This window comes from Filicampus tigris, chromosome 2, assembly GCF_054856515.1.
Source record: "Filicampus tigris isolate MCC_2025a chromosome 2, RoL_Ftig_1.0, whole genome shotgun sequence".
NCBI lineage: Eukaryota > Metazoa > Chordata > Actinopteri > Syngnathiformes > Syngnathidae > Filicampus > Filicampus tigris.
In genome coordinates, this window is record NC_141218.1 from 13,224,791 (window position 1) to 13,237,002 (window position 12,212).

The window sequence follows — 12,212 nt, forward strand, 5'->3', positions numbered from 1 at the left end:
CCCAGAGGTTCAAAAGCAGGTTGGGTTAACCTAACGTAGATAATAATTGGTGTCAGAAGTGGAGTCATCAGTGGCAAGATCATCCATGGCGTGCCTTGTTAGAAGTTGGCTACCTGGCTCTTTGGCGGTATGGTCAATGAAGCTGTATATTTCAATCCAATAGACCAAGGTTCAAATGCATGTTTGGTTAGCCCAACATTCATGACAATTGGTGTCAGAAGAGGGATCAACCATGGCGATGTCATCTATGGCGTGCCGACTTGGAAGCTCGGTACCTACTCTTTAGTGGCATGATCAACAAACCTGCATATTTCAAACCAATTGACCTAAATTCAAATGCAAGTTGAGTTCACTGTGGGATCAATAAAGGCATTCTTATCTTATCTTATCTTTACCCAACATCCATGACAAATGGTGTCAGAAGTGGGATCACAAGTAGTGGGGTCATCCATAGTATGCCCAGTTTGGAAGCTGGTGACCAGGCTTTCTGGCACCATGGTTAAAGGTTACAGGTTTTTCAAACCAAAACACTTGTTTACTTAACTTTTGTGACAGATGGTGTCAAAAGTGGGATCTACAGCAGTGGGGCCGTTATTGACATGTCCTTTCATAAACTGAACACCTAAAAGCAGTGTTCTCAAACAAGTGTTGAGTATCCTCAACCCAGATTTTCTCACAGTTCTGTTCCAGGTTTAGTTTTAACTTTTAAGATTTTTTTTTCTGAAGTTGGAACAAGGCTCATCTCACAATCCCATTTCTGACAATATTTCTGCGTACTCACCACCTAGATTTTATCATAGTTCTGTTGACATGACAAAAGATGAGTTCAAGGGTACTCAATGTACTCGATTTTCAGGTTCAGGTTCAAATGTGAGTTGGGGTTTCAGGATATCCATGACCACTGGTGTCAGAAGTTGAAGGATTAGGAGTAAAGCTATCTCTGTCTTACTGTCTTTTCAACTCAATAGACCAGTGTTCAAAGAAGCGGGACTGTGAGGAGTTCCTACTTCTAACACCACGTTCCACCCTAAATCTGGATTTGAACTCAGGAATCTAGGTTTGATCCCACTTCTGACACCACATTAAATTCAGTTAGTTTGAATTGTTTTTAGAGCAGGTTTCTTAGTTTTTATTAATTCTATTTTTTTCAAAAATGCTTCATTTTAGTCGAATTATCAGTTTTAGTATTAGATTTGTTTAGGTATATGGAGTATTTGGCGAGTGCAAGATAACAAAAAAGGTCACATGTATTGTGTAATAAAGTAAAGTAAACTATAACGACAAACGACTCTTTGACCTTCCTTTTTTAGGACGCATGCACCGCGATATCGAAATAGACATTGAAAATATATATAAATTGAAATGTATTTATTTATTTAAATGTTTTTATTTTCATTTAAAACAAACTCTGAAAACTAAGAACATTTTTACTCTAATTATATTTTTATAAACTTCAGATGTAGTTTTCTTTTTTTTTTTTTAAAGCATTTTTGCTTCACTTTTATCTCACTAACAAATTATTGTTATTTTTTTGCCCCAATGTTTGATTTTAGTTATTTTGTTAGTTTTCACTAACTATAATAACCTTGGCGTCAATTCAAGTTTTTGGGACCACGTGGTTAGCACATCCTAAGCGGAAGCGGTTTTGTCGGCGGAGATGAGTCAGGCTGTATATCGTCCACTCGCGGAGGGAAGGCACCGCGTCCGCCAACCAAGCGGAACAAAGGAAGTGGGGAATGCATGACTTGCTATCCCCGCTCGCCTCGGCCGCCTCGCTTCTCCTCCGATGACCCGAATACGACGCCCCCCCCCGCCCCCCCAACACTGATGAGACGAGTCCTCAATAGCACCCGGAGGATGCGTGCAATCTTTCCGCCATTTTGAATGAGTCTGTTAATTGAGTTGTCCCTCTGCTAGCCTTCCTATTTGTGACGTCCAGATGAAACTTTTTCTTGCTAGCTTTTCACCAGGGCGCAACTGATATGGATTCTTTTAAGGTTGATTTTTGGCATGATATAATTCCGCTAACCGATTAATCGGCCGATTCATTATAAAAACATATAATGAATAAAATAACTTCTTTTTTGGCATTTTGAATGTGCTAATCCATCATGTCGACATCTGAGGGTTCATTTGCCCTTCACTTCCCTGTGTCCTTTCCGATGATTTTACGACACCTACGCTGTGACACGAGAACACAAAACGCGATATTATGCAGCTCTTTAATTCCCTGCTGGCAGCTCCGCTCTTATGAACTGTCGCCAGAATAGCCTTTAGCGATAGCACGTTGTTACTGGTGAAATGGATCCCAATCTGGGATTAAACTCTCACAGTCAGACAGACTGGCTCATGTTTAGAGCAACCGCAAGGTCACCGAAAATGCAGTGAAACCGTTTGAACACCAAGTACACTTAACTCGGTGTTTTCCAACCTTTATGGAACCAAGGAACAGACTGTACGTTAGAAAAAAAATCTCATTGCAAACCACCAATAAAACAAAAAGTATAAAGTGTTCCCTAATTTGCAGTAGTCGTGGTCGTTCCCACAAAGCAGAGAGAATGTGCGCCTGTGCATATTGTTGTGGACTCTGTTTAAGTGTTGCTGCTGTGTGTGTGTTAAAATGTCACTTGATTGAGGGTTTATGATTACAATAAAATGTGTGCTAATTTTCATTAGCCAATCTATGGCTTTTCACATGACACATTAGCATCAAGCTAGCGTTGTGGACTTTTTGTTAGACAGAATTATATGGTTTGGTTGAATATTCTGGTGTTTAAATTTACCATTGTCTTTTGTTTTATGTGTCCATTTTACAGTAAACTCCAAGTGGGAGTGACAAAACGCACTTCTTGCACCTCTTACAGTATTTGGGGAACCATGTGAGCGAGAGAGAGTGAGAACAGGTGCTAATGAATGCTTTAAATACATTTATATGTGTTTAAATAAGTTAAAATGTGCTCAAAGCGTATGCCATATAGTAATACTATAATTAGTGGTGTGCGATACTGAAATATTTGTTACTGATCCAACACCAAAAATACCTAGCAAGTAGGGCTGCGCAATATTGGAAAAACATGCGGTACGCGGTATGTTGACTATGGCGATATTGATATTATTACGGTATTTAACATGTACCTAAATAAATGACATTTTTATTATCTAATGAAAGAATTAAAAATGTTTCATGCAGCAAAATAAGCAATCTCAATGTATTCTTAGCTAATTAATTGTAATTACCATAGATAATGTTCAATTATTGGATGGTGATGCACATTTCAATTTGTGTCTGACTGGTCAAATTCAGATAAAAGTATACATTTCCATGAGAAACTTATTGCATGTCTTTGTGATATGTGTATTGCTTAGGCCAATATCGCGATATCAATACGTTTTCGATACAGTGGTACCTCTCCTTACGAAATTAATTGGTTCTGGAAGAAATTTCTTAAGTAAAACATTTTGTAAGTAGAGATGCGTTTTCCATGTAAATGCCCTAATCTGTTCTAAGCCCCCCAATATTGAGACATAAATGTTTTATGAAGCATAAAAATACATGAAAAATGTAACAAATACATGTTACAATTAGATTACTGCACAATAAATGAGAGTTGTGCATAATGTAAAAAAACAAAGAATAGACTAAGGAATAAAAATGATGGTCGTTTACCTTTTAATTGCTGTCCCTTTTCCTTTTTTAATTGCCCTCTTTGGTTCATGTTCTCTTTCAGAAGTGTTTTTTGCCTGGCGTTTTGTAAAGGACTGATTTAATACCGTGGATACTGTCGATACATTAGGGTCATATTCTTTGGCGAGATCAACCAAACGCATCCCCTTTTCATACTTTTCTATTATCTCTTGCTTTGTTTGTATGGACAAAAAAAGGATTTTCTTCTTATTTTATTTTCCTCGTTTCTAATTCACGTCAAAATATCGGAACATCTCATGGCCCGAGGGGCGAATGACGAGGACACTGCATAGACATATCTATCACATACGTATCTATCTACCTGTCTATCTGCACACATAGACACATACGGTAGAGGTCCCTCTTAGCTAATGGGATGCCAGGAAGATGCTAGGTAATAGCCAATGGCAGAGCAGCTATGAGTATGTTGCGTTCAGGAAACTCAGGAGCTGTGAGTCGCAGCCCATACTGCGAGTAGCAGCCCATACTTTTACCTTTCGTATCCTGAAATTTCTTTCGTAACAAGAGGCAATATTTTCCTGTTGAGGCGTTTCGTAACTTGAAAATTTCGTATGAAGAGACGTTCGTAAGTAGAGGTACCACTGTATATTTTGCAGCCCTACCAGCCAGTCTGAATTTTCATGACCTTTAAGTTTTTTAGGGTTTAATTAATTAGTAAACAACCTAGAGGATTTGGGCAACATTTATAGTGAATTTGAAAATACAGTTAATTTTTGCCTTAAGTGTATATATGGCTAGTATGCAGTATTCATGAACATAACATTAACATAAAAATGTATTTATAGTCAATCAAACCTGAGCTGTATTATATTTTAATCACAGTATTCATAATCATATCAATAACACATATATATGATAAATGTACGGGATAGAAACAGTAACTCAATTATCAATGCTACTGCACTGACTTGAGGATGAACGCCAAAAGTTACAAGACTGTGTCGACTCGGCACGGCGGGAAGCCGTAATCAAACCGTCGAAAAGATCGGCGCCCCCTGTGGCGTAACAGCGCGACACTCCGACGCAGCTTGTTTTGACTGATTGCGCCTCACCGTGGGAGTTTGTCTGAGAGAATGCAGATAGAAATGTCAACGCTCGTTCGTCTGATTGCTGGGAGCTGCTCATCCCGGTTCCGTGAAAAGGTCGCCTTGTGTTTGGTATTTGGAGGAAAAAGATATCTTTGGTTAGATTATATAGGCCTACGGACAGAAATATTGGGACATATGGCCAATGCGTAAAGATCAGAATGTGGCTATCAAACAAATTGTTAGCTTAGCTTAATAGCATAGTTAAAATATAGTTGGTATAGTTATAAAAGTAGTGTAGTTTTAAGTCAGATTTGAAAGTTTTGGGGGAAAAAAACAACAAATTATTATATATATTTTTTTAAAACAGATTTGGAAAAAAATGTTTGCAATATTTATCTGGTTTGTGAACAACATAGTCACCGACAAGATACGCTGTTGGTGCATTCCAGGCTTCAGGGCAGCCATCCATTCAAACAGAATGCCTTAATAAAAACATCAACGCCAGCCCGCTTTCCCTCCTTCTCCGGGTAAGTGAATATCGTTTGCCTTATGAAAGAGAAGGGGAAAAAAAAGGATTTGTTGCTGAATTATAGGTTGACGACTTGAAATAATTAGAGCGTGTTGCTCAGAGTTTAATCACAATTGCAGACAAACTACTTGGACTTTGTCTCGTAGCAAAAAAGTGTCGGGATTATTAACGGGCTCAACCAGGACACTTCTGTAACGATACTGCACCATGAGAGATGACAATACAATTAGGTCATGATATCAATATCTGATGGTGGTGTATCGACACTGTACTGTTTCAATCAAATACTGATAGATCAATATTTTACAGAATGATAATGATACCAATAAAAAATATTGTATGTATTGTGCTAGGGTCTGACCAATATGGATTTTTTTTAGGCCAAAGCAGATTCCATTATTTGGCAGTATAAAATTGCGATAATAGATTAATTGTCTGATTATTTAAAAAAAATATAATGACTTCAATAACTTATTCCTTGGTTCCATAGAGTTAACAAAGATATTAAGTACAGGCAGGAAATTCGATTTGATTTGATAGCCTTGCAATATCAATATCTAATCCCGGTGTGTCGATACTTTATTCTGAGCCCAAACCACACAATATGTATTGATGTCTAATACTTGTGTATTGATATTGTACCTTAAGAGAGAATGAAACAATACCGTATTATTGTCATAATGATATCTAATGCTGGTGTATCATCCGCCCTTGGAGATAGGTATACCATACATATTGATATCAGTGTTTCACATGTCTAAGATGGTCTGGAGTCAGTTCGTGTGCAGAATGAGTGAGCTGCTTCCTGATGATGGTGGACAGAACAGCCTGCGGCAACGTGGAGACGGATGAAGGCACCACTGAATATTTGGGCTTAGTCACTCATACACCCTCACAATGGAACAGTGGCCACACTATTCAATGACTGAAGCAGCAAACAACAACAACAACAACCAGTTCCACTAGTACATGACATGAGTGGTCATTTGTAAAACAAAACCACAAGTAGCCATTGTGTGCAGCCACAAAGTGTTGAGTGGCTTCCCGCGGTTGCGCGCCCATTAGCAAACATGGATTTTTCAAAACACAAACCAGAAAATGTCAGTTGTTTAAAAAATTATTTTGACGGTGTATCGATACTATACCAACATTGCAATATCTAATGCTTTTATATTTATATTGTGCCCTGGCTGAAAGATAATGATATATGACAATATAAGTCGCACATTGCATTGTATTGATACTATTCTCTGAGATACTAAAATGCAAATTGCCACCATATCAATATTTAATGCTGGTGTATCAATATGATAGAGCTAACGATACAGTATTTATAAATAATGCCAGTGTATTTATAGGATACATCACAATACATTCTGACATCTTTTGGTTACCCCACATATGAGAGCCAATATACTGTATTAGAAATGTCTATCAGTATAATATTATGTACTTTCCATCACATAGTGTGTGTATGTTAGTGTAGCGATTACGTGGACCGGAGACTTGAAACAGCATATGGTGCAAGGCATTATGGGATTTAGCCAGTTAACAAGGTGACTCACCGAGCTGTTAATCTGCAAAATGTCCTGTAGACTTAGACAAGGAGGGCATCGTTGTACATCCCGAGACCCTCATTATACACAAACACAAACGCGCATGCACACACATACACACTCTCAGCACCATTAAACACACACACACAAGGTGAGTGTGTGTGTTTAATTGCATTAAAAGCAAACTAATAGCATCACAAAAAAAGAAAACATAACAATAGAGCTGGCGAGATGCTAACGTGGTTGGTGAAAACGCACAAGAGCTAAGATGACAGACTGAGTCAATAGCTGCTAATGCTAAACTAACTTGGCGAAATGGAGGCTAAGCGCTAATGTACCTATTTGTCTTGATGTCAGATGTGTCTGAAGCTTTTTTTGCCATTTTGTAAGTTTCACAGGTGTCGATGCTAAGGCAAAGCTAACATATTGTTGGATGTTAAACCACCTGAGTAGCTGCTAATGCTAAGCTAACATGGTGAAGAGGCTAAGCTAATTTACCCGTCCAATGTTTTGTCAAATTGTATTTTTAGAAATTTACAACACAGTGACCAAAATTATGTGGCAAACTGTTCTGATGGCGGTTAGCAACAAACGTTAGCTCCATGTGATAGGGTTAGTCACTGGAGTAGCGACTAATGCTAATTTAAAATCTGGCGCAATCGAAAATATGCTCCAAGCAGTGCACACACTGGTTCACTCTGACAGTTCGTAAACTCAGTGTGTTGCTGTTTGGAAATTCAGTGTGCACCAAAAACAGAGTACCAGTGCACGCACTAGGCGCTCCAACTGGGGACACGGTGTGTGAGTGCGTAAGGCCATCCAGTTGGAAACAATTCAAGGACAGGCCGCTTATTGGTTTAGAACATAGGCTGCGTTCAGATATTAATGGAAGGGGAGCACGCTCTGCCGCAACCTCTCAGAGTAGTTAGTGCAAGCGCATCAGAGTGACTTTTCGAACGTGCCCATAGTGAACACAGGCTAAGCACTAGTTGTCGCACATTTCGTCTTGACTCTTTGCTAACATGGCAACAAAAGCGAATTACTAATCTACCTGTCATTTGTCATTTTCTATGTTTGACAGGCTTAGTCACCTGTATCATCGCTAATGCTAAGCTAATATGATGTATGAAGGCCAACAAACATAAACAATAAGATGATGTGTTGACACATTAGCACAGGGAGTATCCATATGTTTTTGTTAAAAGAAATGTAATGACTAACGCTTAACTAACATTGCTTGTGGAGGATAACGAAAACAAACAAAAAGTGGATGTGATGACACAGTAGTGTAGAGCTTATCCATCCATTCCATCCATTATCGATACCGCTTATCCTAACAAGGGTCACGGGGCGTGCTGGTGCCTATCCCAGCTGTCTTAGGGCAGTAGGCGGGGGACACCCTGAATTGGTTGCCAGCCAATCGCAGGGCACACAGTGACAAACATCTGCACTCACAATCACACCTAGGGGCAATTTAGAGAGTCCAATCCATTTACATAGAGATTATCCATTTGAGTTTTTAATTTTGAGTTTTAAAGTGGCAATTAAGGTTTAGCTAAAATGGCGTAATGAGGCCAACAAAGACAAAGAAAAACGGTTACATGTCGACAAGTTAGAGCAGGGATTATCCATTTCCATTTTTTAAAAACTATGTGGTAGCTAATGCTAATCTAACATGGAGTATATGGTCAAGACACAACAAACAAAAACCTGATGCTGTTGAACCTGTGCAGGGTTGATACATCTCATATATATATATATAAACAGCAATATATATATATATACATATATATATATGTATATATATGTATATATATATATATATATATATATATATATATATATATATATATATATTGCTGGTTATATATTGCTGGTTATATATATATATATATATATATATATATATGTGTTGCTGTTTATATATATATATATATATATATATGTTGCTGTTATATATATATATATATATATATATATATATATATATATATATATATATATATATATATATATATATATATATATATATATATATATATATATACACATAATACATAGGCTCCAGCACGCCCCGCCCCTTGTGAGGATAAGCAGTATAGATAATGGATGGATGGATATACATAATACATACATATTCGGTTTTATATATTTATTATTATTTTCATTATTTATATTATTCGTTTTTTAATTAAATCAACTAATGCTAAGATAAAATGGCACACAGTGGCTCTTGCCCACGTGCCTCAGGTTGCGCACTGATGCATTAAATAGCAAACAGTAACTTTTTCACAAAATGTTAGACTTATACATTTAACAGACAGTGCTTTGGTCAAGGAATCACTCCCAGCAGTGTGTGATTAAAAATGTAATTAAAAAGTATCCTCGTAGGCTTTGCTTACCTTGCGGGAAGTCGTTGGGCTGCACTACGCACAGGAAAGTGTGCACCATGTGGAACAGAATGCCGATGGGTCCCGGTTCGTAGTGGGCCACAGTCTCGTACACTCCGGCGGGCACGTAGCCGAAGTTCAACTTGGCCGGCGGGGGTGGCAGCCGTCGCGGCTCGGGTTCTTGGAACTCCCCGGAGCCCAATAGCATGCAGAGAAGAACCAGGATTCCGCTCTTAGCCATCGTGAGTCCGCTCGAAGGCAGCGTGGATCTTCCGGGTGTTGGTTTAAGTGAACAGGTTGAGATGTGAACAAGTGTCCGGGTAGGAAGCACCGGCTACCGGCGATTGGGCATCGTTGTTTGCCCCAGCTGCGGTCTACGCCTCCACGCCGGGAGATCCACTCTCCGCCGTCTCCGTTCCGCGACGAGTCCACACGCAAGCACGGACTCGCGATTGGGTGGCGCGCCCCCCGCCTAGCAGCATCCGTGCGTGTGTCGCGGGCGCGCGCGGTGATTGGGGAAAGGGCTCCCCCTGCTGAAGACAAGAGATAAGACACCGCAACGTTCACTTGGGTAAATACATTTAACAAAATTACACTATGGTATGGTTCAAAAGTTTGGTGGTCAAAAATGTCATATTTTTAACACATGAATGCAATTTGTTTACTGTATTTCTGATACAGGCAGTTATAAATTCATTGGCAAAAGCATTGCTTTTAATTTAGAAAATAAGGACATTGATAAGTGATCCCAACATTTTGAACTAATAATGAATACATATACATTTTCCAAACCTTTTTATATTTTATACAAATATAATTTGTAATTCAAAAATGTATTTTTGAATGTCAAAAAAAAGATTGATTTGGATTTTGAGTTCACAAGTAGCTGCAGACAAATAAGTAAGATTATACCAAAGAAAAAGGTTGTGTATCAAGGAATTAATCATGTAAATGAATAAATAATGCAACTATTTAATTTTACAATAGCTATTTTTCTCATTTGCCCCATTCATGTGAAGAAAAAAATAAAACAATAAAAGAAAATGACTCATTTACTCAGTTTTCTCACTCAATTCACATTGATAAAAAGATTTAATAACATCTGAATGAGAAACTTCATCCAAAATCTGACTTCGACTTCAGGTTTGTATGGTTATCGTCAAGAGTGTACCCTGCGTATTGACATCACACACACGCAAAATGCCAAAAATGCTGTACACCTCCCATAAAACGTCAGTCAGAGTAAAAATTTTTATACTTAGGAGGTTCCAGCGCATTTGACTGAAAGGACCTTGCCTCCATGGGGCCCCTGACCTCCAGGGAGAGAACAATGATATCATTGTGGCTCATCAGCAGGTATTGGATGTCTATACCTCCCCGCTGGGCTGAGAGAAGCGCTCACGACAAAGAGGAACACGGCAAAGCAGAAAAGAACTATAAAGTGTGTTATTTGCTTGAATATACACTCTGTGTAATAAAAATATTTTAAAATATCCAAAATCGGGCCTGGGGGCCATTTGCGACCCGCAATATGTTTTTGATGGCCCTCTGTAAATTGTAATAATAAAATTTAACACTGCCCACTTCAATAGTTTTTTTTTTCCTTAGGTAAAATGTTGAAAGATAACATAGCATTTCCTTTGTAACAAAAGTTAAATGTTAGAAGATACCCTATCATACTATTGTTTTTAAATGGAAAAAAGAGTTTAATGAAACTCTGTCATAACTTTCTTTATTTCGAATATTTCACTACCATTGACAGTCAAACATTCATTTTAAATGGGCTGGCAAAGAATGAGTGAAATGTAAAAAATCACGTTACAAGTATAGGCTTTTTTTTAATTAAAAAATTAGATATCACGCTAACACTTACTGAACATATTTATTGCCTTTTCATGATAAAACCAAGCTAAGATTTAGACTTTTTTTTAAAAACAAAACGAAACAAAAACAAGTTGAAGGTTACAATACAGCCAGAGTTGAACGTTACAGGCAGGCAATTTTTTGATTAAAAAATATTCACTCTTTGAGCGCTCCCAATACGGAGTACTGTTACCGCTAGTACATTTAATTTTTTACTTTTATTTTTTTTATATTGTCGCTGTCCTGTGAAAAACACGTATGTCCAATTTCATAATTTTTCAAAACGTTCACATTAATGGAATGTCTGTGATGCAGAAACCTCATTAATGTAAACATTTTGAAAAATGAAAAAAATGGACAAGGGATTTTCACAGGACAGCGACGACATACAGTATTAGGGTTACGTGTCGCATCAGTGTGCTGTGAAAGATCATCAGGTATGTCGCGGAAAATTATCCAATGTCAATTATTTTGACAAAAATATATTTTCTAATATTTTTGGGGATAATTTGTTAACGTGACAAGCACATATAGCAACAGGCAAAACAATTAAATGCTCTTCTACTAGAGGTAAAGATACATAATTTACCTGTGCATCCACTTTTTGTGAATTGTTTTGCAAAGTGTTGTAGCGTAATTTTTTTTCTTCGCTCAATAAAGGTTGAGAAAGACTGCCTTTATTGACTGATATCAATACTTGGTATCGGTACTCATCCGTCCCTACAATTTTTTTGGTCACTAAAAAACTTAAGATAGACTGTTGTTTTTCTTTTGATATTTAAAAAAAAAAATGTAAGTTGTAAATTGAATTATACAAGATGATATGCAATTTGTTTTGACTGAAAAATACAAAAAAAAACAAGCTGAGACTAGACTAGATTTTTTTTATTCTTTAAATTTCTTTAACCGCTAATATTGAATTGCTTATATTGAATAGGGTTCAATCGTGTTTCATACAAACAAATTATGGATCCCATCTTTCTCCCATTTTCTGTACGTGGCCCCAATTATAAAAATGTGGACATCCCTGCTTTTAATGATTTGATGTTTCTGATGAACACGGTGGATGTTTTTAATGGTGACTGACCCAAGTGCGTCTTGGCTGTGAGTGTCCTCTCATAAGGAGCTTATTGGTCGTCT

General features: G+C 37.6%; 1 protein-coding gene across 12 annotated transcripts in view; it reads right to left on the reverse strand.

Annotated features, from left to right (window-relative positions):
* The window catches only part of prom1a (prominin 1a), a 55,057-nt gene extending 45,380 nt beyond the window's left edge, over positions 1-9,677 (reverse strand). For 4 of the 12 annotated variants that reach the window (XM_086055972.1, XM_086055997.1, XM_086055989.1 and 1 more), the window contains exon 1: positions 9,222-9,676. In XM_086055972.1, coding sequence (XP_085912098.1) covers positions 9,222-9,450 — 229 coding nt within the window. In that variant the 5' untranslated portion in view covers positions 9,451-9,676. Of the gene's footprint in view, positions 1-9,221 lie in introns of all 12 variants that reach the window. The other 8 variants (XM_086055947.1, XM_086055938.1, XM_086056015.1 and 5 more) reach the window with 3 other exon arrangements.
* Positions 9,678-12,212: the final 2,535 nt, after the last annotated feature.